Here is a 27859-nt window from a genome sequence, read left to right as displayed (position 1 = left end):
AAGACTTAAGAGACATTGTCTCTCAACATTACTGTTAATCTGACAAGTCTATCTTGAATTATGTAGGTGTGTGACACCAAATAACCAACAACAAACAAACATACATATGGGCTATTTGAGTTCAGAGGAGAAATCACAATGGAAATATGGTAACCAAAATGCTAAAAACTAAGCTGTTATTTTTGAACAGAGGTCTCCAGTGAAAAGCAGAAGAGATGAGCTGCCTTCCAATACTTGTTCAAAAAAAGTAGATGGCATTTACCTTAAAATAGATCCAAAAATATGCATTGCCTGCTTCTATGTTTCACTTTCCAGTAGGGAAAAATTATTATCATAATACTACAGTATTGCTGTCATATTAAAATTATTTAAATAATTATGTTATTATAACAGATTTTGTCTCTATTTTCTACGTTATTTGCAGACAGGGAAGAAAGCCTATTGAGTTTTGTTTCCTTAGAAGAATTTTTGCTGAAAAGCAGGTAACTTTGGCATGTCCCATTCCAGCTCCCAGTCCAGGAGTTCACAGGTACCTGAAGGCGTACGCTGTGCTCCCGCAGCACTGATGGGAAATCAAAGGTACAAACTCCCAGAGAACACCCTACGAGTCGTGACTTTGATACAGATTGCACAAGACAGACAATCCCACCCTAACTCAAGGGTTTTTTGTTTGTTTGGTTTGGTTTATTTATCTTGTCAAAGCACATTTATTTTTAAAACCCAAAGTGTTATTTCAAGATATTCTTATGACATCAGACTAGGACCTAGAAGCAAGACTATTCCACAGCAAAATATCAAGGCAAATATTAAAAATAAACAACAAAAAGGTCCTTCTTCAAAAGCCTGTGCACAGGACTAATTTCTCAAATAAGACTCCAGTTTTTGTTTTGAAGGGGACATCAAATTAACTGCTATACTATTGAGCACTGTACTCAAGACAACATTCTTAAAAGCAATTAGCCATTTTCAGAGCCATATTCCCCAACTATCTGATTTTTTAAGATCTTAGGTGTGACATTTCCATTGACTTGCCCTCACTCCTCTTTTCAGCAGTGAAAATTGTTGCACTCTGGATGACTCAAAGAGAGGATGTGAGTCCTTAACCGTAAGCCAGGCAGGTTAGCAAGTACCAGAAGAAACAGCTTCTAAAAGAAGACAAGGAATTTATATCCGATTCAGCCAGCCACTTATTACTTTGCTAACAATGGCTGCTATGTAGCCAGGTGTTCAGGGAGATGCATCACTACAGCACACATCACTTTAAGGGGTAATTCATGTTAGGAAGGGACCAGGCTGGACAACTAGCTGCAGGTGTCACCTTTGAAAACTTTGGAAACATTGTGTTTTGAGTTTACTTAAAAGCAGGAAAATGAAGATGGATGAGCACCACCAATGTTTTTGTCACCAGGCACTAAATGATTTATATTATGATTTTTATTACAATAGCACCTATACAACAAATGGGGGAAGAAATTCAAGCAGACCTGACTAGAAGAAAATAGGTCCATTTTCAAAGTGGCTACTGCCTCAGAGTCTATGTGGTACTTCCTCTGCAGCACACTAGGGCAGCATCTTAACTAACAGTGTAGTAACTTCTACCTCGTTGAATGAGCCATGACAGCATACACACACTGAGGAACTTGTTTTTCTTTACTTCCAGCTTTTATTTACTTATGTAACATTTTGCCTGCCAGAATACACGTTTTTACAATTCCCTCAAAAAGGGGAAAATACATGCTTGAGGTATGGTTTGTTTTATATGACACTAAATTAGTAAGTAATATCTGGAGCCCACCTTTGTTGTTTAGGAACAGGATGTGCTATAAACCTTTAAAAATGCAGATAAGAAATTACACAGAAGTGTTTTGACAGGTGTGTGCCCACAGCTGAATTTAAAGCTTGCTAGTTTCTTCACAGGAGGCTCAGTTTCAGACACAGGGATTTTAAATGAATTATGCATATATGAAATCTGGGGATGGATGAATGAATAATGAATAGATGAATGAGTAAATGAGCGATCACCTTTAGTGTAAGTTTGAACCCATTAAGATTAATAATTAATAAGGATGGAAACGTAGTTTGACAACTCAAGTTCATTTATAAGGAGACATAAGAATGTGTATTTTAATTGCAGCTGAATTCAAAGGCAAGAGATGCCACAAATGACAGAAACACTTATACTTTGGTTAACCACTTCAAACAGAGGAGTTTATATGAAACGTTCAGTACATTCCCCAAACCACAAGATGTATGGTCCAAACTGCAAAACGACTTGCATGTTATTAAGTATGAAGGCATACATTGAGCATCCCCAAACACAGGGGATGGAGCACCTCTCTATGAAGACAGGCTGGGATAATTGGGGTTGTTCATTCTAGAGATGAGAAAGCTTGAGCCTTCCAGGAGCCTTCCAGCCCCTAAAGCTCTTATAAGAAAGATGGGGAGATATTTTTAGCAGGACCTGCTGTGATTGGACAAGGGGTAATGGTTTTAAACTAAAAGAGGGTAGATTCAGAATAGACATGAGAAAGACACTTCTTACGTTGAGGGTGGTGAAATACTGCAACAAGTTGCCCAGAGAGGTGGCACATGCCCCATCCCTGGAGACATTCAAGGTCAGGCTGGATGAGGCTCTGAGCAACCTGATCTAATTGAAGATGTCCCTGTCTATGGCAGAGGGGGGTTGGGCTAGATGATGGTTAAAGGTCCCTTCCAACCCAAACCAGTCTATGATTCTATGGGAACGGTGTTCAGGTGTATCATTCGGTATCTATACAAAATTATCCAACAATCAATTGTTCTAAACCAAATAAAATCTTGCACTTCTCAACTAGTAGTGCTGCCTAGCCACCTGAGTTTCTTCCTGCCTTGCCAGGTCCAAAAGCACAGCTCTGCAAACTAAAATACATTTGTGAAAAATCAGGGCTTGCAAGCAGACCTGACTTCAGGGTGGCATAGAAGGTGTTTTCAGTAGAAGCTGGATCTAATATTGATTACAAACTAAATTATAAACGAGTTATAAACTAACATCTAGCCATTCTTGAAGCCTTCTAACATACCACACAGAATACTGTGAAATACTGCTTGACATTGTGCTATTTGACATAGTATTATTGCAGTGTCAAACTACTGTGGTTATGAGGAACACTTACTGCTGATTCCACTACAGAAAACATTTCCAATGTTGTCACTTCACTGTGATTAGTCCATTGCTTGAAAGCAGACTTCTACATTTCATATTTAGCTCAGAGTGATAACTTAGCTCTAAATATTACAAATAAAAGGAATGATCTGAAAATGTATTTGATTAACTGCAATCACAAACACATTCCTCATGCAACTATTATTACTGGGGTTTTTAAGCCCAGCAAGGAAAATAGACTAAAGAATGTCAGTATTTTTACCAACGTGTTTCTTCTGAGATAGGTGACTGCTGTTTCAGAAAGGAACAGCTACTTTCTCACACACTCAGCTCAAAACAGCTACGAAACACAAAAGAATGAGATAAGAGTCTGCTTTTAAAGGTTTTCACAGCAAGGTCAGTGACAGTCTCAGGTGTTCCAAGACTAGGCTTCAAACTTCTTGCTGTGACCTCCCAGCTCACTTTTCTCTGTCATGCCTGTTTTACAGTACTACAACACACATCCCACTCCTGCTTTCTTTAACATTAGTTGGAAACCATTTCACAGCCCCTAGCAAGACAGAACCCACAACACCATGTGAAGTCTGTAGGCGAAATGCAGCAGAGTTTTGTTGCTCTGTTGTCCTTTTCCCTGCCTTGTATTCACTGTGTAGCTTCAGATGGATTATACGGAGCTGACAAGAGTGTTCAGATTAATGCAAAATTTAGAAGTGTAAGATTCTAAATGAGGAATGAGGTAACAGATTGCAACTGCCAAAGGAAAGAAACTCTACTTTCTGTGATCAACATAAGGTTTATTGCAATGTTTCTGTGTCCTAAAAATAATGTGAAAACTAACAGTTTTCCTTAGCAATCGTTTAACTTCCTTATTGAGAAAAACCCAAAGCATTTGGCTTCTTATATCTCATGTACAACTATACAATTAGAACAACAACAGGTGTGCCAGATGGTGGATATAAAAGTGAAACAACAAGGCCTAGAGAAGCTAAATTTCCAACCTTAAAACAAGATTCTAACAAATGTGTAAGGCAATATTTGTACCAAACAAGCATTCAGTACTTTTTGTAGCATAAGAGCTTAGTGCATTGTACTTTCAAGAATGGGGTGGGGGGAATCACCTATACTTTGGAGCTCAAGGCATTGGGCATTGAAGCCAAAAGTTTAAATGCCTCCATTAAAAGATGAGGACATTCTTGGGATCAGAGTTATTAAGTTATTAAACACTGCCAAAACTCAATAGCCTACCAGCTGCATTCTTGCTCAAGCACGTGCTCTCATTTCCAAAGACTGGGTGCTGAACCAGATAAACATCTGCTTTTACCATCTACAACCAATACTACCAATGTGTTGCCTTCACATACAAGAAATTACTTCTGAATAAACATGTTGACCCAGTATTTTTCATGCCTCAGGATGCAGGTATAAAAAAGACAGGAAAGAGATGTAAAAACAGAACTCTGTCTAAATTGGTACTAAAACTGATATTGCAAGTATTTCTGAAACTAGTTTTTACCTACCAATAGCACCTGCCTGTTCTGCATGGTTCTTCTATTCATGTACCTCCTATGTCTAATAGTTATCATTCTAACATTCTTCTGATATTATCCATATTTTACAAGTAGGAAAGAGAAAGAAAGGTTAAGTAACACAAAAAAGACCTCATGGAACATCTGCAGAGAAAGAAAAAGCCTCCAGAAGTCCCATACTGCTATTGGTCCTGCTCATACCCTAAGGATTAACTTGATACTGGGGCTGTGAGACTTCTGAAAGATACCTACCAGAATCAAAGCTCCCTTTCAATAAGCTCTGTACAAATGCCCTAGAAAATCTCTGGATCTGAGAACCAATTTTGGGGTTTTTAGTAGTGTTAGGGGAGGTCCAAGAACTAAGTATTGCTCAAATGAAGCATACAGTGAAACAACCTTTGTGTTTTGAAACCCTTACTAAGAAAGCCAGAGGATCCAGGGGAGCCTTGCAATCACGAATACACCAAGCCCCAGACCCACAACAAAGGTCAGACATGAAGTCAGTTCTGTACCTGAGTTGCAAAAATTAAAGCAATGCCAAAACTATTAAGCTTAAAAACACCCCATCCTGGCAAACAAAGGCAAGAGTAGAGAGATGCATCATGCCTCTAAATGTTTTTTATCTGCTGCTTATTCACATTGTCAGAAAACTGTCACTTTTTAATTACTAAAGACCTGGGTTTTGACCTCAGTACAGAAAAAGATTGCACTTACCTTATTAAAGTTTTCATCTTTCACTGAGTCTTCATAAATTAAAATTTTGTCCTGTAAAGATTTCTTCAGAGTATCTATCTTATTTCTATTCCTGGATCCTGTTTTTTTCATTTTAGAGTGCTGCTGTAAGAAGAGGAGCACAAAATGCTTTATTTGAAAGAGGTACGTGAGGATGCCAACGTTATTACTTGCTATTATTGGCAGGTCCACCAATTAATGAAACACTTGGCAAGTATGACTTTCCCTGAGAAAACATATCTGGAATGAAGGTGCTGACTATTGATTCAGAAGATTCCTTTCAGACATTCAAAGTTGGAAATTTGGTTTTCTTTCTTCCAAGCAGAATTATATATTCATCCTGTCCATGAAAGTCGCTGGCACATAAATTTGATTTTAAACAAGCTTTAGCAGTGATAATAAGAGAAGATTTTAACTGATATGTTGTCTCCTCAGCACAGCTAAAAATGAACAAAGAATATTAATTTAAGAACTACATTGTTTTCAAGACACAGTATATGAATCACAAATGAACCATGAGAGTATTAAGAGGCACCGTTCCATGTAATCAAATTATTCTTGACCTTTATATTTCTTTACAAGAATATCAAGTAAGTATGATGTACTCCTGGGGAAATGATAACATCTGTTCAACTATAAGGCTTTGCAAAGTCATTTCCCTTCTTTAGTACTTTAGAACTTATTAAGGTTCTGAACTAGGCTAATTCCTAGTACAATTAACCCAAGTTAGTTTACACGTTTAGAAAACGTAACTGAACAAAAACAAAGCAAGGGGAAGTCCTCTTTCTTATTCATGGTACTGGATACAATTCATACAGGACACTTTCTTCCTCCTATTTAAGAGGAGACAATTATTGAAAATAATTTATAGTTCCACAGGTTTTACATTTTACTGAAGGAATTAAACACCCCACACCCCTCTGCTACATGGACAAAACAGTGTGGAACATTTCCCTACAAAACCTCCCTAAATCTTTCCTTGATTCAGTGTGAAATTTGGGAATGCATAGAGGCTGCTGGAGAATCTCAGTTTGGGCTGTAAAGGACCAAACTTGGTCCTGACATTCAGAGCCAGGCTCAGCACTGATCCGATTTTTGGCATTTCAGCTGACTGTCCTCAGAGATGCCCTTTGGGCTACCCATCTACCTCTTTATATCTATATCACCTGCTTTAGAAAGCTGGAGGACATGCAAGCAGCAGCAATAGCAGGCATAACATCAGGAAAATACTTCCCCAACTGCTACCCAAACAATTATCTTTAAGGTTCACTGATCCAGACAGAGAGGGGAAACCCACATCACTGCCACACAGAGAAGCTATGGACCCCACACCTGCCACACCAAGGCCAACAACCTGTGGATACACCCATAAACCCCTTGCCCATCCCCAACTGATCCCACACCATTCCCACCTGTTTAGTGGTCACTGCTAAATTCTGATCCACTCTCAGCAGTTCTGTGTTTCTCTGCTCCACCTCCAACACCTGAAGCAAGGTTCTTGCTCTTATCTTGGGCCACGCCAAGGTGGTGTCCACCTGAGAGAAGCAGCAGTGCAGCTCTTGCCTCATTTTAAGCAACTCCTCTTCTGATAGTGAGAGGGGTAAACTTAGGAGCTGCCTATTAGAAACACAAAAGCCATTTTCTGTTCAGTGATCCAGGCAGTTCTACATAAAACATGAGAGACGTGCACACAAAGGCTTTACGTGACAATGAGCATCATTTTTTGCCTTATTCATATCAGCAGCTAATGATTCCACACAGAGGACTGAGCTGCTCAGCGTGTTCAAAACATCCTGGAGGATACTTTAACTTCTGCATACAGAACTTCCTAGACTGTAAAATTCCTTTTCAAGGGGAAATAGTTTTTGAATATTTAAAAAAATAAATACTTTTTATCACATTTCCTATGCACAGAATCCTTCCACCTCTGCAGACAACACAAATCCTGAACTTAGAGCTGAAATTGAGATAAAAGCTCCCTGTAAAATCTCCCTGTGCTGCTTCCAAGCACTTAGCAGTTACAAGAGGGGAAAAAAAAATTAAATAAAAAAGTCTCTCTTTAATATAAAGTCCTACATGTCACCCCTCCCACCACCAAGTCACAAGGGTTCCAGCTGTTCTTTGTAAAAAAAGCTTTTAACAGCCTCAACAGCACAGAATATATTTTAGCAGTAATTTGAATCACTTAAAGTTCCCATTTTGTACAAGGAAGGTTCTCAACATAGAAGTCTGGGGAACTGATCCTCAGGTCAAGCTGAAGCTGACTGAAAAATAAAGCATGCTAAAGCCTAAAGCTGTGACTAACTGAAGACTATGTTAATCATCTTATCTTGTGACTGACACATTTCCTCAGGAGTGTTTCATAAAAAAACCCCCACAATTAGGAAATGCTCTCTTTTGCCTCAAAAAATGTATTTGTATTTAATGCATGAACAGCATATTTTTAAAAAGGAGGTTTTCTTTTCAAAATATGTTAGATTGCATGTTCCATTAGGTCTCTTTTATTTTAGGTCTGTTTTTATATAGTAGAGGACAGGCCTATACCACCTCATCACTACAATATTTCTGAATTTAGAAATCCTTATTTCTCTTCATTGAGTCAGTGAAGTATAGCTAAATTCTAAGTTTTTTAATGCATAAAGTGTCTCTCTTAAAAAAAACATTAAGGCAGCACACTTAACCATTTCTCATATTGTCTTAGACTCCCAGAAGAAAATCCAAACTATATATCCATATATACAGATATATAGACAAGATATAAAAGAAAAATGCATCAGATGTTTTGTCATGTTTATGTTGGAAAAAGCACTTTTAATCATTCAGTTCATAAATATTTTAGACTAGCTCATGGTCTCTTTGATAAATATCAAAAATGAAAAGTTATCATTCAAAGTAATTCTTTGTGAAAACCAGCTAGGAGATGAGAACATAAACATGAGAGCTGGCATCTGCCATCGAAATATCACAACTGACAGACAGTGGTCTGAACATAGAGACAGTGACAGATATTAAGGGACTTTTGATGTGACAGTTATGCAAATGTTGCATTTTTGTACATATTTTCCAGTGTTTCACTGGAAAAATACAAACAACTTACTATTGCTGTAAAAGCATCTAACAAATACAACAGGTGACACTGCAGCCTGAAACACAATTACTGTGGAATCATATGCTTGAAAAAGGAAAGACCTGCTGGGTCATACAGCTTACATCCCTGGTCCTGCAGGTCTGCTCTTGGGTGAGACAAGCTAGAAAATACATCCAAAAGTCTTACAGAGAAGTATTTAAAGTGCTGAACAAAAAAAGAAAGCCCTTGAAATTAGAACCAGGACAAGACAAATGTTTGGGTTTTTTTCTTTAACAAAGCTACCATGGTGGGAATGATTTCTTTTATACATTCCTGTTCCTGGTTTTACACTGCACAGCAGGTGAATTTGTAAAGATGCTCTCTGGACAAAAGTGCCCATGGAAATCCATTTCGCTTTGAAGAGGAGGGAAACACCTTTACTAATGTGCATTGTGTCCCGTCCCCCCTTCCACACCACCCTCCCTGTTCAATCTCTCACACCTTGTACACAGAATCATAGAATGGCCTGAGTTGGAAGGGACCCCAAGGATCACAGAGCTCCAACCCCCCTGCCACAGGCAGGGACACCAACCTCCAGGCCTGGAGGCCCCATCCAACCTGGCCCTGAACACCCCCAGGGACAGGGCACCCACCCCCTCTCTGAGCAGCCTGTTCCAGCCCCTCACCACTCTCTCTGCAAAAAACTTCCCTCTAATACCTAATCTAAACCTTCCCTCCTTTAGTTTTAATCCATCCCCCTTGTCCTGCCATTGTCTACCCTTTTAAAAAACTGGTTCCCCTCCTGCTTCTCTGCTCCCGTCAGGGACTGGGAGGCTGCACTGAGGTCCCCCCACAGCCTTCTCTTCTCCAGGCTGAACCAGCCCAGCTCCCTCAGCCTCTCTCCATAGGGGAGCTGCTCCAGTCCTCTGATCATCTTTGTGGCTCCTCTGAACCCTCTCCAACAGTTCCACATCCTTCTTGTGTTGTGGGCCCCAGACCTGGACACAGGACTCCAGATGGGGCCTCTCATCTGCTCCAGGGACTGACAGCCTAATCTAGGCAGGTTCACCTGCTCCAGTTGCTTCCCCTAGAGCTGTGATTTTTGACAACAGACTATTTTTTCATGCTCCTATGTTTCTAACAATGTCTGTTACTAAATAGACATTGTACAGGAAATGCAGCACTGCAAATATTCAGGCAATACAACAACTAGGCAATTTTGGATTTGAAAGCTAAGAAGAAATGCTAACAAACAGTGCCAAGTGTGATGCATGGAGCCCGTGGGCTGGAGAGTTAGGCTACTGCATTGTGTGTTTATGGAACACATGGAAATACTGTGCCAGAGCTTAAAACAAACCTGATGAGTAAGGCCTGACTTGAGGCTGGAAGGAATATATTGAAATTGGACGTGGGGCTAATTAGGCTGGACATACTAAATGACATTTCCAAAGTGCCAGACCTCTCAGACCAGGCTGAGAATAATGATGAAAGATATGCAACTGAAACCTGATGTGGAGTGAGCAGAAGCATAAAAACACTGCTCCATGGTTTTGGTTTCAAAATTGTTTCAAAACCAGGATTTCCACTGCAGTGTTTGCCTGCCAGTGCCATGGCTGAGCACCTATGAAAAAAAAGTCAATTCTCAAGGACATGAGAGAGAACCAATCATTAGGAATTACACCCAAACAGGCATGAGAACTAGTAATCCACCTGTATCTGCAAGAATAACTAAGAAAAGGGAGCAGAAAGATACTTGCATGAATACTGATTGTTCCCAGCTCCTTATTTTTTTTTGTTCTGAAATGCCTGTTTCCAGCTCTTGGCTTAGCTTCTGCCTGGTCAGCTGAAGCAGCTCTTCAGCAGCCACGCTCATGTCACGCTCTTCCCTTTCAAGCTGTTCATGTTTAACAACCATCTCTTTTTTATGCTCCTCCACAGCTTCTAGAAGGAAAAGCTTTGGCACACCGAGCTTGACCAGTTCTTGCACAAATACTCCACACTGAACACGTTTCAGCTCTTCAACAGCTTTCTCTGTTAGACCAAATAAAAGCTCTTTCAGCTCTTCACTGGCCTCATTGTCGAGCTTTTCAGTAAGTTCTTCAAATTCAATGGTGTGATCACTCAGAAGATTTTTCCAGTGGCTCAGGTAGTGAGAGATCTCCTTAGCAGTCTTGAAGGGGTCTCCAAGCGAAAGCTGCTCCTTCCAATGCTCTTTCTGTTGATTCATTTGCCAAAGGAAGGAAGAAGGGTAAAGACAAGGCACATCTCAAATTACAGCTCTAAGTACATACTGCACAGCAAGAAATTTTTGCATACTTTTGGTTTTCAGTGTTCTCAAAACTGCTTTTCAGCACCCAAAGACTTATTCAGCCCTCGACCTCATGGCTCTGTGTGTATGCATCAAGCCTGTGACCCCTCTGGACAGCTTAGACTAAGTAGAAGGGCTTCACAAGTTTCTCCAGTTACATTACTTTCTTGCAGGTTTTTCTAGAAGAACAGCTACTAACTGCTGTACAATTAATGCAGCACAGGGTGGTACACTGCTAAAACCCATGGACACTTCCTTTCATCCATGATCCTGGCAGTGTGACCCCTGCCACAAGAACTACACTTTATTTTTCAACTCATTCCATTTTTACTTCACGACAATCTTTACCTTCTGCAGCATGTCCCGCCTTCTCTTGGTAATGAGTTTCTGGCGAAGCTTTTGCTTTTCTTGTTTTAAATCATGATCGAATTTGTGTTTAACAGAATTAATTTCAGCCTCAGCTCGGTCCAGCAGCATTCCCAAATGACCTTCAGATAGATGACCTGCTCTGTAACAACAGGATTTGAAGCCTGTTATCCCAAATTCTTAAGAGAAAAAGAATATTTGAGGCAATCAGTACCATGATAAGGCTCAAAAAGTAGACACACAAAGATCTTTGTTTCTTCAGCAGGAATATCTGGAGGGATCAAACAAGTAAGATGTTTCAGAGATGAGTGTAGAATTGAGGCCATTTGTGAAGGTAGGATGAAGGTGTATGAGCAAAGAAGGGAAGGCACATGCAAAACCAATTACACGAGTTAGTGATGTAAGGGATATTCAAATGAGACATTTAAACCATGCCTATTATTAATAATATTTACATTTTTCATTTAATGCCCCTGGAATGCAATTCTAGATGTCTTTTATAACTCCTTCTCCTCATTAGAAGCAATTTTCTCTTTAAAGGATGCAATCTAATCGAGTAAAAACAATTAAAAATATTTTAAAGGTATAAAGGGATCATATCCATGAAGAGAGTTTTATTCAGATTTCCTGTTACATTTACAACCAGAAAAACTATAAAGATTTCAAACTTAAAATGACATAAAATAATCTAACAGGACAAATTCTCACTCTTAAGTACTCCGTGATTTCAAATACAAGTTTAAGACCACAGCCTGCCTGCAGTTGCTACAGCATTTCATTTCAAATAGTAAGATCCCAAGTGTGCCTGCAACAGTTAGAAGACCCTCCCCTCTCCACAAACTCCAACAGACTTTCAGAAGCTGTCTATTATATTTACACCAGAAATTCCCCATTCTTCCTCAGAAAAGAGAAGAAAATCTTAATTTAGACCAGGCTGTGAGTTAATAAGCATGGTGGACTTTCAAAAAGGTCAGCATGGAACTTACAGAAGTAGAAAGCACCAGTTCCTGACCTGAACTTGGATGTTGTCTAAAGACCTTCCAGTTTATTTTTCAAATCCCCATTTTTCTGAAGGCATGAACATTACAGGGCTTCCCAGTCCCATTTCCAACATCATACCTGGCTCAATTTATCAACTAGAGTAGCAGCTAAATGTTGGAAGCCCTCCTCTGGAAAGGACAGAGTCTCCTTCTGGTTCATTAGGATTTGTTGATACTCTTAACAGCTTAATTCCAAATAAAAGCTAAAAGAAATAGAACAGAAGATCAATCAGAGCCACTACATTGCAACTCTGGTGTTCGGATTCCACAATTTACTTCTCTCCATTTACTCCTCAAGCATCCAGAAGTATCTGAACACGTCATGAAACATCATCCCCCTACATAATTAATATGCTGGACAGAAGCTCAGATATGCTTTAGCACAGATATGTCAACCTGAGACAGTCTCCTTTTGCAGAGATTTTCCACTGCCTATCATTTATTTTATCTTCTGCAAAGAGTATTAAAATACCTTTTAAGTACCTCAGGAGCAATCCACCAAGCATCATTCTTGGATCTTTTGGACAAGTCATTTTTGCCTTGAAAGCAATCAATGTTAGATCTCAGTGTTATGTTTAAAAAAACTAAAAAAAAAAAACCCAAAAACCAAACAAAAAAAGAGCACCAAATGTCCTACCTATACTAGATAACTCCATTTGATCAAAACCCAAGGCAAAAGATCAGTCAATTGAAGGCAGATTTATTATGGTGAGGAAGCAAGGCAGGATAATAACCAAGATATTAATTTTAACATTTCACCCTGTCTTGTACTGAGGAAATAAACTCAGGCTTGCTGCATCCAGTTAGAATCCCTGTCCAGAGCAGTGAAAAGGGGCTGCAATAGGAGAAGACAGATGTGATGGAAACATCCAGCAAATGAAAGACACAGGGAAATCCATGCAACATAGAACAACTAGAAGATAGTATGTACCCACCTATTCTTAGGACAAAAGAAGGGGCAAAACATCCCCCCCACTCCCCCACTACAGAAGTCTATGAGAGTTTATGTAGCACCTTGTATTAATCAGTTTTACAGGCTCAATCCTGGCAAGAGACCTTACTTTCAGGTTCCACATAAATACAACAGAAAAACAGTTACAGTATTACCAATATTACAATTAAAAGATGTCCTCTTCCCAAAGTACCCTGGACTGAAACACAGAATAAAAGGAGAAGAGACAGATAACAAGACAGGATAGGCTGTATGATAAACTGCTTGGTCTGAGCATACCAGACAGCTAATTACTGAAGGAATGTGCAGGCACATGTTTAATGTCTTTGAACAAGGAGAATTTTAATGAAGGAGAATACTGCAGTAACAACAAGGATGTTTACAGGGAGATCCCCCCAAATGCAGCAAGCACCATGGAAGGAACAGAGATAAAGTGTGTGGCCAACAGCAGCATCACAGCTCAGAGGCAGCCCTTGGCTGCTCTTTACTAAATGAAAGCAAACAAAATTAGGAGAAAAAAGTGAAGTAAATGTACTGAAAGTAAAAAGTGGTACTTTGCTTTTATGAAGAAACATTTCAGGGAGGCTGGATCCCAGCGAAGGAAGACTATGAAAGCTAGAAAAGGCATGGGAGCATCATTAAAGCATCAGGGAGACAGCTATGAAGCAGAACACTTGTACCAGCCCAGATAGGCATGGAAGCTGAATCACAACACCATACAAAAACTACAGAGAGAGAACCCTGCAAGATAGCACCTGTTACTCTGCTTCAGGATTTCATCTGCTGAACTGGCAGCTTGCTGGTGTCTAGATCACAATTTAGGTAAATGATTGGGAGCAATAAATGCTCTACATAGCAAGGGTGCTACAAGCAGAAAAAGTTTCTACGAGATTACTAGAAAACTTTATACTGATGCATTACAACTGGAGGCATTCAAACAGCAACTTGCTGAAAGGTCCAGCAGGACACTGCTTGGAGAAATACTTTGCTTATAACATGGTCCATATAAATTAAGATTACTCAGAAGAATAAGTAAGAGATACAAAATGTTCTGCTTCTAACTTTTATGTCAAAGATAGTCGACTGCCTACTTTAAAAACAATTTTCACAAGAAAAGCTTGAGGTCTTACTACAATTTAAATTTTGACAGGAATTTATAAAGGAGCTTGAGTTAGGAATCATAGGATCATAGGGGTTGGAAGGGACCTCGAGAGCTCATGGGGTCCAACCCCCCTGCCAAAGCAGCTCCCCAGCTCATATTGCACAGGTCGGCGTCCAGACGGGGCTGGAATCTCTCCAGAGAAGGAGACTCCACAGCCCCTGGGCAGCCTGTCCCAGGGCTCCCTCACCCTCACTGGGGAAAAATTCTTCCCCATGTTGGTGTGGAACTTCCTGTGCTCCAACTTGCAGCCATTGCCCCTTGTCCTGTCCCCACAGACACTGAAAAGGGGCTGCCCATTTCCCCTGCATCCCATACTTCAGATATTTATAAACATTAATAAGGTCCCCCCCTTAGTCTTCTTTTCTGTGGACAGCTGGAACAGCCCCAGTTAAATACTGCCTGAAGTATTTCCCTCCTGCCCATTTATTCTTTAAGGACCAATACACAAAGCCTAGCTAGATATCCCTGAAATCTATCATTACAGATATTTAAAAACCTGCTTTCCTGCCTTTTAGCACTGCAGTCCATGGACTTGATTTCAAAAGAGCACTGAGCACCCACAGCCAGTCCTGACAAATGGGGCATTTTATTTAAATACTATCTTCAGAAAAATCCAGCCTGAAAACTGGCTGCTCTATTTAATTTAAAAGGTTTATAACCCTCCCTAGAATTGATTTGGGTTTAATTTTGCTTTTCATAACCTTTATTTCTGGCCACATACAATCTTTTTCATGTTAATTTGAGATTGCCTTGCTATCTGATAAATTTTAAGCATCCTATTAAGCTCCATTTTATAAACACCTCTTCCCTCATCATTTATCTGCTGGTTTATATATCCCCAATCTGTTTATCTGTGGTATTATCTAATCTACACCTTCACTCAGTTTCTATTCTCCACGTAAACATCTCTGCATTTTAAAATTCCACTTATAGCAGTAAATTTAAGGCATACTAAAGCCAAACACAATATATTGACAGACCTGTATTTATATTTAGACAAGCAGATTCAATGCTAGAGTGGAAAATAAGAGGATATTATAGATAGAAATTTGAAGTACCAACCACACTTAACTTGCTGCTTAAAATTTAATACTCCAATTTGTAAATATTCCCCAAATCACCTTCTAATCACAAACTGAAATTCAAGCTCACATAGCACATGTTATAACTTTCTCTGGGTTTACACAAAGATATTTCAGTTAGCCTGTAGAAAAAAGCCCAAACACCCAGCAAACAGCCTGAAGTACTACAGTCTGGAGTTTTATAATCTCAACATCTAAGAAATGATCAACAGAACAGTTGGGCCAATATTTGCCTTAAGCGAATTCCTGATGCTGCAGGTATGGAAAGTTACAGGAAAATAACTAGTTCAGCTCCACAAAGTCAGATGGGGCTGCTTCCCTCTCTACAAATGCCATCTCCAACTGTAGACATGTACCCTTTGTCCTAGTATCATGACCACTGTGTATCCTGTGTAGTTTAACAGTTTGCTAGATATTCTATTTGTTCATCTCAGTAACAACACTTGCTGGTTTTTGGAAGGTTTTCAGGGTTTTTTTGGGGAGGGTTGGTGTATTTTTTTGGGGGGCTGCATTTTTTAGGATGAGATACAGGAGGTCTGGGATTACTAACACTAGATGTTTTCTCTGTGTTTTACTTGATCTGTGACAGGCATTAAACAGTGAGTAGAACCTATTTTTCCAGCTTGAGATGTCCCAGCTGCTGACAGCAACAGATTTGAGCCACAGATGCAGCGGTCACACAGGTGAGAGTTTCTCATGAAGGCTTTTCACATAGTCATAAAACACAGGAAAATATCTCAGAACATTTTTTCTAACTGGATTGTAAAGGGAAGGATGAACTGATGGAAAGGAACTCTGTAGAAGATGTGTCTAAATTATATTTCCCATGCAGTGCCTTCATGCTAGAACCACCTCTCTCTGATCAAACCTTGACACTAAACCTCAGGTACAATTCAGTGAGGCAGCACACAGGACAATTAAAAATAAGAACAAGGAAAAGTTACAAGTATCAGGGAAATGATTTCATCATATCAGCAGATACAAACTTTGCTAGCTTTTAAAGTATTTCCTGCTTCCTAATATTAATTGCTTAAGTCAACATCATTAAAGAAATCACACAATGTAAAGATACATTTCTGCAGTGCTGTCTCTTGCTGTTGGTGCCAAAAGGCTGGCACTACATACCTGTCTTATACTTGTTCTATTACTCTATGCTCCACATGATGCCAGTGACTGACACCAATGCAGATGTCTAAAATACACAAATAAAGCTGCTTGCACAGAATCACCAGTGGCAGTGCAGGGTTGTTTTCCCACCCACTGACATTTTACTGCAGCAGCATTCTCCTCAGGACCTTCCTGTTTGCCAAACTAAGGTAACCTACTGCACTCTGGTAGCAGCAAGAGGTCTCTCTCAGCTGGTACATCACCATTTTTATCTCTCCACCTTGACTACAACTATCCTCATATGGAATACTTGATTTAGCCCTGGAGACAGTATGTTATCCCAAATACATTAAATGACTATATTGCAACAGTCCATTTCCAGGCCTGCTTTTAATTTCAACTGAACTTTATATATATTGCCTGGATCAGCTGCTACTCATGACCCTTCAGTTCCATTATGTATAAACTTAACTTTCTTTAGAAAAATATTCATGCATTCCAACTTGAGACTGGAAAGGTCAGCTCCCCAAACATACTCAATCACAAATGAATCAAAACTGTTCATTCCTGTTAAATCCAGGTATTCATGCATAAAGAGCACAGACAAAGGGTCTTAACTGCTACATGTTGCAATGGACTTTTCACATGATTGAGGACTAGTTACATGACTAATGGATGTATAAAGAGATGGAGACTCTCATGATTCTGGTTCCCACTGAAGTCAGACCAACAAGCAGGTACTATACGTGTTCCCAGCAATTCATCTCTGTGCTGTACAAAAAGAACACAGACAACAAAGCCTCACCTTCATGCCTGCTGGGACAGTAAGCAACAAAAGTCATTAGTTGCAAAATATTTTCTTAGAATTAACTTCAAATGTAACACTTTCATTTATCTGTTACCCAGTAGGTAAAGTTAAAAGATACCTGAAGATTTTTCTTTGTCACTGAGATAACAGTCAAACAGCTGCCAAAAAATTGAGATTATTACCTTGCCATCTTACTGATAAGACTTGGTATCTGGGTTGCTGCTGCATTTATAAGAGCAGAGGCTTGAGAAGCCCTTAATTGTATCTTACTTATAAGATACTTTCTATAAGCAAATCTTCTATTCAGATGGTATTTCTTGCTGGCTTGCAAAAAATCCATTAGCTCTTCAATATCTCCCTACAGGAAAGAAAGCAAACAAATACATTTAATTAGATGCAATGTTAATTTCAGCTAACACCTGTGGGTTTCAGACCAGATTTGTTCATTAACAGGGCAAAGTTCAAAAGCTCTTACAAGTGAAAACAACAAGCTTATACCAACTTAACTCTAATGAGCATGTCAAATTATTACTGTTATTTCAACAAGACAAAATGAATAATGTGCTGGGCTTTTAGTCTGGATTCCTGAATATCCTGTGTACTCTTCTGAATAGGCAGTGCACCTCCTGAGAGCCCTGAGTTAACAGGTCATTTGATCAGGTATGCACAACCAAAGGCACATGTAAACCTACCAGTGTTAGTAGAACTGTTCCTTTGTACTGTATGATTAAACAAATAAAGGGTAGTATTTTCAAAGGTGTCTGAACTGACTCCAAAGCCAAGGGTACGTCTTCCACATGTGTCTAATAAAGCATAAGAAAGCCAAGAACCCTGAGATGGCTTAGAAGCTCCAGCTTCCGACAGTGGGGAATGGGAAGGGTTTAGGTACCTACAAACGGGTCTGACAGTGATTGGAGTTAGGTGCACAATGGTTCATAGCTGACATTCTAGCATCAGTTAGCCAAGAACCATTCACCTGCTCTATCTTCTGCTGGCAGCTCGACCACCTGATATACAGTGGCCCACGTGTAGCTTCTCTATGCTGAGATCTGACAGTGTATCTAGTTTTAGACGTGGACCTTACATGTTTTAACTCCTATTTTCCAGATGCTGCTTTTTGACCTCCAGGCCCTCCACCTCTAGTACCACAATAATCATATTCTTCAAGAAGCAGTCAGAAAAACAAATATCAGAAATTTTTCATTCTACATCACTAATTTTGAACACAAATGGGAGTAAAAAACCCCAAGCAAACCCTTGAGGAAGCAACTAAAACAATTCTGTCAGGCTTAAAATGTAACTGAAACCACACCTGAAGTCCTGAACATACTATTCCTCAGCATCCCTGATTGCATAAGCTAGAAATACTCAACCTCTAGAAGTTTGGACATACTATAATTTCAGTAATCTACATATTTGGATTTGGGGGCTCAGTACCTCTTCTGAAGCACAGAAAAGCACTTGATGGCAAGAGACAGGTCTCCAAAGGCAGTTATCATTTATTAGTCAGCATCTGATCTGTTTTATAAAATGGCATCCATAAAATGAATTTAGATACCTAACTAAGCTCTTAGTTGCCCCCTTTATTTGGGCTGTATTTACTTTTGAACATGGCACCCTGGCATTTCTGTACCATGCTATCACATCTTGGCTTGTATCAGACAGAAACAGTGTGGCCAGCAGGACTAGGGAAGGGCTAGCCCTCCATACTCAGCACCTCTAATACTGTGTTCAATTTTGGGCCCCTCACTACAGGAATGGCACTGAGGTGCTGAAGTGTGTCCACAGAAGGGCAATAAAGTTGGTGAAGGTTCTAGGGCAAGGACTGAGGCAGAGCTGCACCAGCAAAGCCTTTGGGAGCTAAGCAGAGCCCCAAGATGTGCAGATATGTCACACTATTCACTGCAAAACTGGGAATTTATATTACCCAGTTTCTCACTGCATGGTGGAGAGAGGTGAGCTACTGTCTTCCCTGAGCAGTCAATACAAGCTTCAAGTACTTGGGTGCTTTGGAAATATTACCATAATAGCAAAAGTCAACACTAAGCACATAATGTTGTGGTAAATACATCTAACTCACGTTTGTAGAAAAAGGCTGTGTGGAGGGATGAATATCTAGATGTGTGACTACCTAGATGTACACAATGATGGCACTGTACTTCTTTAATTTATCATTTTGATACCTAATTTTCTTAGGAATAATATTTATCCTGAAACATTTCTCAAAAGTTACTGTGGATTTGTGTTCTGTCATCAGGTTAGGAATGGAGTTACCCTATTACCTGTACTGCAGAGTATTCTTCCACTAATGCTCTAGCTGCTTCCATCTTCAGTTCTCCCTTGAAAGTAGCATTTGCTATCTGTGTAAAAAAGATATGATGGAGCTCTTTCCTCTGCATGACAGCCAGCTGTCTATAAGCTTTTGCAAAATACTCCTCCTGCTTCACGGAAAGGAACCTCTTCAGGTGGTCCTGCTCCAGTCTGTGAAGTCTGTCAAGAAGACTTCTATATTCTACAGCAGGCTGCAGAGGAGAGAGAGAGAAATCAATCTTAAGTGATTTTCAATATTCAATGGATTTTGAAGTATTAGTGCTACTCACTTAGATGTATTTTACACACACTCTGATTACTGTCATTTCAGGTTTGAATGAAGGCTAATACTAAATCACTGTGCACTTCCCATGGTTTTTGTCTGTTTGGAATGACAGGGGCTGTACAGCTGTCAATCTCTAATCCAGATAACACTTACAAGGCATAATGAAGCCTTTTTAGAATTTAGAAGCATTATCTAAGATAAATTGTATAAAGGAGCATGAAATTAAGTACAAAGACTATACATGAAATGAATTTCTTAGGTTTCATAAATCCTGAAATCCTATTAAAATTGAATAGATTCATAGAAGCCAGAAAAATGAAAGAACAGTAAGTATGCATTTTAAACACAACAAATTCAACAAAGGTATTGTACAAATCTCTGGAAGTTCTTAATATTGGTGACCTACTTTATCTATTGGTTTCTACAAATTAATCCAAGATATTTGTTATAGAGTTACAACAATGGAGTAGAATTAAATGGCAATTAATTTCAAAGCTTCTTTGCAAAAAATACTTCCTCATAGTTTGCCAGGAAGACTTAGATATTCAGTTTTAATCTCAGATGGCATAAACTCATTATGGAATCAAAACACACATGTCCCACAAAGCAAAGAATACTGCTTATGCCAGCAGAGCTGCCTAACAGTAGTTGTGTTGGTGGTGGTCTAAATTTCATCCTATCCAGGATCATCTTGTCCAGGGAGAGCTGTCCTCTGCGTTGAGGTCCCCACACCTCACCCCATTCCTCTTTCCCAACAGACACACTGCAGACAGCAAGCAATTAATCAAAAAGGCATGGAACACACTCCTGCATTCTGACTGAGCAGGGAAAGAGGTCACTGCTCTGGCTGGTTTTCACTGCTGGCTCTTGACATCACTACACCTGCTGCCAGGAGCACAAGCGTGGGTCATCCCCAGCACTTCAACACATACTTTTGGATTAGGTTCCACAGCAAGTACAAAACCAGGCAAGAAAGTGAATATAATGAAATTAGTATGTGCCTTGTGTGCTGGCTTTGGCTGAGAGGAGGTTAATTTCCTTCATGATAGCTCCTATAGCCCTGTGTTTTGGGTTTGTTCAGCTGGCTCACCAGCCTTGTACCACCAGCTTTGTCCACACAACAGCCTGATAATCCAAAGCTTTTCCTGAGAGCCTCAAGATACTGTAGTATGGTTCACACTCAGCAAAAACAACTTTTGTCCAAACAGCAATCATGAATTGTCATAGAAGTCCTTAACAATTACAGGTACATGTTATGCAAATAAAAATGTGGGACTTTTTAAACAAAAACAAAACAGAAGTTAAAAGAGTTCAATAATGTCTACAAAGATATCATATACAAGCAAGGGATTTACTGGTCTAAGGGATTATACTCCTAACATAACTCATTTTGCCTCTATAACTGAACTGAAACAGACATCTGGAATCACATTCAAAACCCATGTAACCACTTGTGCTTCAGAATCGAAGCCCCACGGGTAAGCAACAAACTGCACTATTTATTGCCAGCAAGTCATCCTATTAATATGAGTTATAATGCTAGACAAGCATGAAACATTAACTTGGATGCTTTAGCATTTTAAGCATAGAGTTGAAATATTCAAAACTTAGCAGAATCCTCTCTAGTCACATGAAATGGGGGTAAGAGTGAAAATCAGCTGTATTGTAAACATCCAATACAGCTGAAAGAAGTCCTGGAAGACTGGAGCATCATATTTTACATGGGATGCTGGACTGCTGACCCAGGCTCCATTTCCAGCTAGTCACTACCTATGAAATTCTGGGAAATGATACTTACCCATTCAGACAGAGATCTCTCCATGAAGAGTGACACACAGCAGCAATAAGCTTTTACTTAAAGGGACACTCTAAACTTGTTAAGGAATGATATTCTGCCTTAAATGTTTATGTCATTACTATCCAGATGGTGTTTCCAACACGAGTCCACTCTTTGCTCTGTCTAGAATTGCAGCTTGTTCTGCTTGCTTTCACTCATTTTCAAGGAAATCAGCCCTTGGTTAAGCTTATATTCTCATTTTATTTTACATATGAATATAAATATTGAAGGCTTTTTGCTTGGATTGCAATGTCTGCCACACAGAGTTTGTTCTGCTCTGAATGTGCAAAATATTTTACACCATGTCTGACTGGAGTTCTTAGGAACCACTGCAGTAAAATACAGCAAATAAAAATACACCACTTTGCAAAGGCTTGAGTGATTATATAAAAAAAATGAGAGTAATGACACCTTTTGTTTTCAGGTGTCACATATTTTCTCAAGATAAACTCATTTTCTGGTGAAATAAAAAGGAAATAATAACTACCATAATTATAGCATCTGAAATTTTGATTACATTTAAATTGTACAGCTTTTATATTAGAAACAATGAATGGTTTGGGTTGGAATGGACCTCAAAGATCACCTAGTCCCAACCCCCTACCAATGACAGGGCCACCCTCCACTAGCCCAGGTTGCCCAAAGCCCCATCCAACCTGGGCTTGAACACTGCCAGGGAGGAGGCAGCCACAGCTGCTCTCCGGGCAGCCTGTGCCAGGGCCTCACCACCCTCACAGGGAAGGATTTCTTCCTAATATCTAATCTAAATCTAGCCCCTTAAAGCCATTACCCCTTGTCCTCCATGCCTATGTAAACAGCCCCTCTCCAGCTTTCCTGTAGCCCCTTTAGGTACTAAAAGGCTGCTATAATGTCTCCCCACAACTTTTCTCTCCTCCAGGCTGGACAAGCCTCTCTCTCTCAACCTGTCATCCTAGAAAAGTTGCTCCAGCCCTCTCATTACCTTCACAGCCTCCTCTGGACTCACTTCAACATATCCATCTCTCTTTTTCCTGTGCTGTGGACTGCAGAGCCCTTCACTGCTCTTAGAGGACAATTCCACCATTCTAGTGTGAAAGATAAAACTATCTCCACAGAAATCACATTTCATGCAAAACATCTTAATTTTATACCAGATTTACCTTTTCATTAATTTTCTTAATGAACTCTTCAGCCTCTTCCTTTGCATGCCTGGCTTTGCTGTGTTGAGCCTCCAGTTCCTTCCCAGTTTCCAGATCACATTCAGCTGTTATCGCCACCATCTTCCTTCCGTACTCCTCCTGGACACCTTTCTCCATTGCAAGGAACTGCTTCTTGAAAATGGAACTCATCCTCTTCTCCATGTGAGGAAAGAGACTGTGCCTGAGGACCATGTTCTTCATCATCACAGCAATCACTTCTTTACCAATCTGCATTCGATACGCCTCCAGATCAGCGTCTGCCCGCGTCAGGCTGGCAACCTCCAAGCTGCAGAAAGGCAATTGGGGCCGTTTGAAATCACAGATTGCAGGAAATTGCTATCAGAAATCAAGGGTATCTATTCATTCAACACTGGGTTACTGAACAGCAGTCAGAGAAAAGCACAAATATCACAGCATATGAGTTTACTAACCATCACAGTGACCCTGCATTTAAAAGCAGGGTGAGGCAGCTGTTACTACAGCACTTTTGATGAAGTATGATCAGCTCCCTCTGCAGATCAGTGTCCTTCTTGCTCCAGGACAGTAGGGCAGCCACAGAGGATGGGTGATGGCAGGATCAAGGGAATAGGATGCTGAAGCAACATAGCAAGCAGGCAAATGGGCTGCACTGGTGGGCATTTTCTTTTAAGTCTTTCTATTTACACAAGTCCCAGGACTTTTGCTGACACAGACAGCTAGTTAGTACTGTGCTATTTGCTTACAACAACTAACTTAGAATCATAGAATGGCCTGGGTTGGAAGGGACCCCAAGGATCACAGAGCTCCAACCCCCCTGCCACAGGTTGGGACACCAACCTCCAGCCTGGATCTACACAAGGTTGCCCAGGGCCCCATCCAACCTGGCCTTGAACACCCCCAGGCATCCACCACGTCTCTGGGCAGCCTGTTCCAGAACCTCACCACTCTCTGCAACAGGCTTCTTCCCAAAGTTTAACTTATTTCAGTTTTGTACAAATGCACTTAAATGAAAAGGATGCAGAAAACGCCATAACATTTCCCTAATGACTGTCAGGCAGTGGTAGGACTCTCTCCTCCTTAGATTTACCAATTCATTGTTAGCCTGTAAAACCCAAGCCACTGGACTTATTTTTCTGCTTTAATTCCTGCTTCAAGTCCAGTAGCTGATTTAACTGAAGCATATCTGTCTTTTGTGAGAAACACTCATTTTGGTTTTCAAGCATCCCTTAATAGAAGCACTTTAATTGTTCCATGTGATAATTCCTTTAAGACCTAAAAAAAATGGTCACCTTACCCTCAGTTTGAATTTGATTAGTTTCAACTTCCAACTCTCTTTGTTTGCTGGAATAACAAGTTCCTTACTCATTACTTTTCTGTTCCTCATGTGTGCACTGATAGATGGTGGTCACAGCACCTACTAACCCTTCTTTAAAGACTGAATTAAAGACTGAATTCCTCAGCTCTCTCACAGCTCCACCATGCTGATGCATAGTTTGTAACACAACATTTATCTCTTACCACAAATGTGGGATTTTTTCAGGGTACTTTGAAAAAAGATGAAGCCATTCCTCACCCTCCTCCTGTGTTTCCAGTCTTCTTCAGCAGTGATCCCAAGAGTGAAAGGCAAAACCAAGCACAATCACAGCATTTCCTATTGTTATCTTTCCCTTAGTCTTTTAAGGCATTTCTTCCTATTTATTGCAAGTCATCACAGACTAGACCTGATTTCATTTTGAACAAGGCTCCTTCTGGCCCACACGGAGAACTACAGCCAAATGCAAGAGAAGCAAGAGGTGTAGTTCACCTGATGCTCAAGTATCAGCAAGCAAGTGATGAGGCTGTTAAGATCTCCAGGGTATTTAATCTGCAACTCTCATCCTCCACTTCCCTGAGAGCACATCTGGGAAGAAGGCAGCGAAGCAGAAGCAGCATGTGAAACGTTCCAAGAATCCAAGGGATGGAGAAAGTGTAATTACAAGCCCCAGCTCTGCCAGGTCACACCCTGGAAGACAGCAGCCAGACCATTACATTATGCCTGTGAAAATCTGGAATCTACCTTTAATGCCATGTGCTCTGCTTCTGGTCTGCCTCCTCCACATATCAAACAGTGCTATGGCAATATCATCTTGGAGTCGCAGGTGCCAGCAGTCAGTGCAAGATAAAAATGCTGCACATGCAATAAACCAAACGCTTTCAGACACAAGCCTGTCAGAAGAACAATGCTTACAGTCATCCAGATTAATGTGCAATGTTTTGTGCTGCCTAGAGGAAAAAATATGTATCCTAACCCAATGCTCTGTGCCTCCCCAAAGCACGGTGGATTTAATAGGTTACTCTAGATGTTCTGCACTCTGCTTGTTAGAGCAGTTAATGTTTAAAAGGTCTCACATCTCTTCCTGGGCATATTCAGCATAATAGAAACATGAAAGCCAAGGAAGTACAGGTAGCAGATGGCAACCTATTGATGAAAAAGATCAATGCTTCTGTTGGACAAAGCATGCAGGGAAAGGATGAGGACAGCACGGAAAGCAGGTGGTACAAAAGCATGCAGGGAGGAAAGCTGAACAGTAACATAGAAAATGAAGCTGCAAACAGCAAGTGTAAAGATTTTTCACTCACTTGAAGAGGAAGAGGATTTAAAGATCTGTCAGAGAAGATTTGGGAGGGGAGAATCCCAGACGCTAAACAGAGAAGCAGAGTGCTTGAGCATCTGTTGTCTTCCACAGACCTAATGAAAGAATACAGGAAAGTAGCCCAGGTCAGGAAAGAAACAACTATAGTTAATGTAGAAAGAGCAAAACATAACACAAAAAAGGAAATCACTCGTTAACCACAAAATAATTGCATCTTTAAGTCCTCTTATTCAAATTAGAGACCCACAGAGGGAATTTTTGACCAGGAGAATTAATAGCTGTTGAGTTCAACAGTCCTAAAATGAACTAATGATTTTCTGACGTGGTTTTAAACAAACTCATGAGTTTGCAAATATAAGAAACTACTGTGACACAACTTTCTGAAGTCTAAAGGGGAGAGAAAACATCAAGCAAACACTTCAGTGACACTTTCTCACCAAAACAGAAAGCTCCACTTTCAGATAACTCATGACTCATTTGCAAATGATAGCCAATGAATAGCATATGGATTACAACAGCATCCAGAAGGAGACTGGGGCCCTCTGGTAGCAGTTTCTGCAAAAGCATCCCTCTGAGACACACAAAGCTGCTGAAGAGCATGTAATTTAAGGCCACTTGTGTATGGTTTATCTCCACTGTCCCAGATGCCCCACTGCACCAGTGACTCAGAGCATCATGGCACAGCAACTGCACCAACTGCTGCTGGAGAGAGGCACACTGCTGCAGATGGACACACAACTGCCCCAAGCCTGGTGGCACTCCCTTCTACCCCAAGCCAAGCAGCACACTCCCTGCACCCACAGGCATAGGGCCAATGGGACAGCTGTAGTGAGGAAGGGAAAAGGAGGACAAAAAAGAAGGATTATTGTCTGTGTTCTCTGTTGCCTTGTCACACTTCAGAGAAGATGGGAAAAGGGTTGGAGAGGGAGAATCATACAGCCAAGATGGGAAACTGTACGTGCTAGTGCTGGCTTTAGTAACAGCAAGCAAAGAAAACCAGGCAGCTCTGAACTGGGGGAGTTCATCCATCAGACCTGTGACACTCACAGAGCCAAGTGTAACCTCGGCAGAGCTCAAACATGAGCCTACAGAGAAGACAGGACTTCTCATCAAGAGATAAAACTGCTAAGGTATGTGGTGACTATTCTAAGGATGCTTGCACATGGATGAGTCACAGGTTAAGTTTAGCTTTCCAGAAAAAGTCAGGATGCTGACAAAACCAGACTTAGGATTCTCATGATATGCAGCCAAAAAACCCCCAAACCGCCCCCACCACGCTACCCCATAAAATTGAAGATGATAAACTGAGCTGAGACACCCCTGGCTCTTCAGAAAAAAAATAAATTCATGAAAACCTGACAAAAATCGAAGCACTAGATCTGGCAGCAGTTTCGCTATCAAGTTCCTCTAACTCCTCACAGCAATATGAAAAGAATAAAGGTATTTCAGTTCTTAATCTGTTTTAAAAATCTTGCATTTAAGAGATTAAGAACCTCTATTTTCATTGCAGGAAGTATGAAAACTGATAAAACAGTGATCTTCAGCAAACCAATTTAAAAAATACAGCTAACTACAATACAGCTGTTGCACCAGACCCCAGAAAATAGTATTTCACTGAAAAAATACTACAGAAAAAGACCATGAAATAGACTCCAGTCCTGCCCTCCAGTGAAGTCATCCTGTATTTTACCATTGATTTCAAAAGTGTCAGCTTCAGCCTGGATAGTAGCAAAAGCATAAATATTATGGCTATATGCATTATGTATTAATGCCTGAGGAGCTTCCAACTTTGCTGTGATCCACTCAGATTCTCAAGACAGGGTGAGTATTCAGATGACAAAAATGGTAGGAGTTATCAATCTTCTTTCAAAGTTATAGGGAATACAGCATTACTAATCAATACTTTCAAAAGGGGACTTTTCTGGATGAGATAAATTGCTCTATGTTGACAGCAGAAATGACCCATGTAATTCTGAACATGACTGTTTCATAGTTAGCCAACATCAAAGAAAAGTGCCATTTTTCAGATGAAAAAAGATATGTATTAATGTCTAATTGTTTTCTTCAGTTCATCTGTCTTATGGACTCCTATCACCTACTAAACATTTAAGTTTCTTTGATGGAAAAACACCCAGAGTTTACATACTTATCGACTTTATAAAAGTGTTCATCACACAGAACTACACATGCAGGGTTGAAGGTTCATCTTATTTGTATTCACTGCTGTTAAATGCATGTGATTATTATTTATTGTCATATTCCTGCATTGCACACGCTGCACTAAAACAGAGCAGTGAATATGCCAGACCTTCAAACATCCTAAAATTTTGATTATATCCTTAAA

General features: G+C 40.1%; 1 protein-coding gene across 1 annotated transcript in view; it reads right to left on the bottom strand.

The window, feature by feature from the left end:
- The window catches only part of EVC2 (EvC ciliary complex subunit 2), a gene marked incomplete at both ends in the record, with an annotated part of 67815 nt that overhangs the window by 12572 nt on the left and 27384 nt on the right, over window positions 1-27859 (bottom strand). The window contains 7 exon segments of the mRNA XM_084266751.1: window positions 5383-5505; window positions 6813-7013; window positions 10221-10682; window positions 11124-11283; window positions 17475-17650; window positions 19575-19814; window positions 22865-23189. Coding sequence (XP_084122877.1) covers window positions 5383-5505; window positions 6813-7013; window positions 10221-10682; window positions 11124-11283; window positions 17475-17650; window positions 19575-19814; window positions 22865-23189 — 1687 coding nt within the window.

Source organism: Gallinula chloropus, assembly GCF_964237585.1.
Source record: "Gallinula chloropus genome assembly, chromosome: 7".
In the NCBI taxonomy this organism is placed as follows: Eukaryota; Metazoa; Chordata; class Aves; order Gruiformes; family Rallidae; genus Gallinula; species Gallinula chloropus.
The sequence above is the reverse complement of the archived record's forward strand: the minus strand, read 5'-3'. Positions and strand labels throughout refer to the sequence as shown.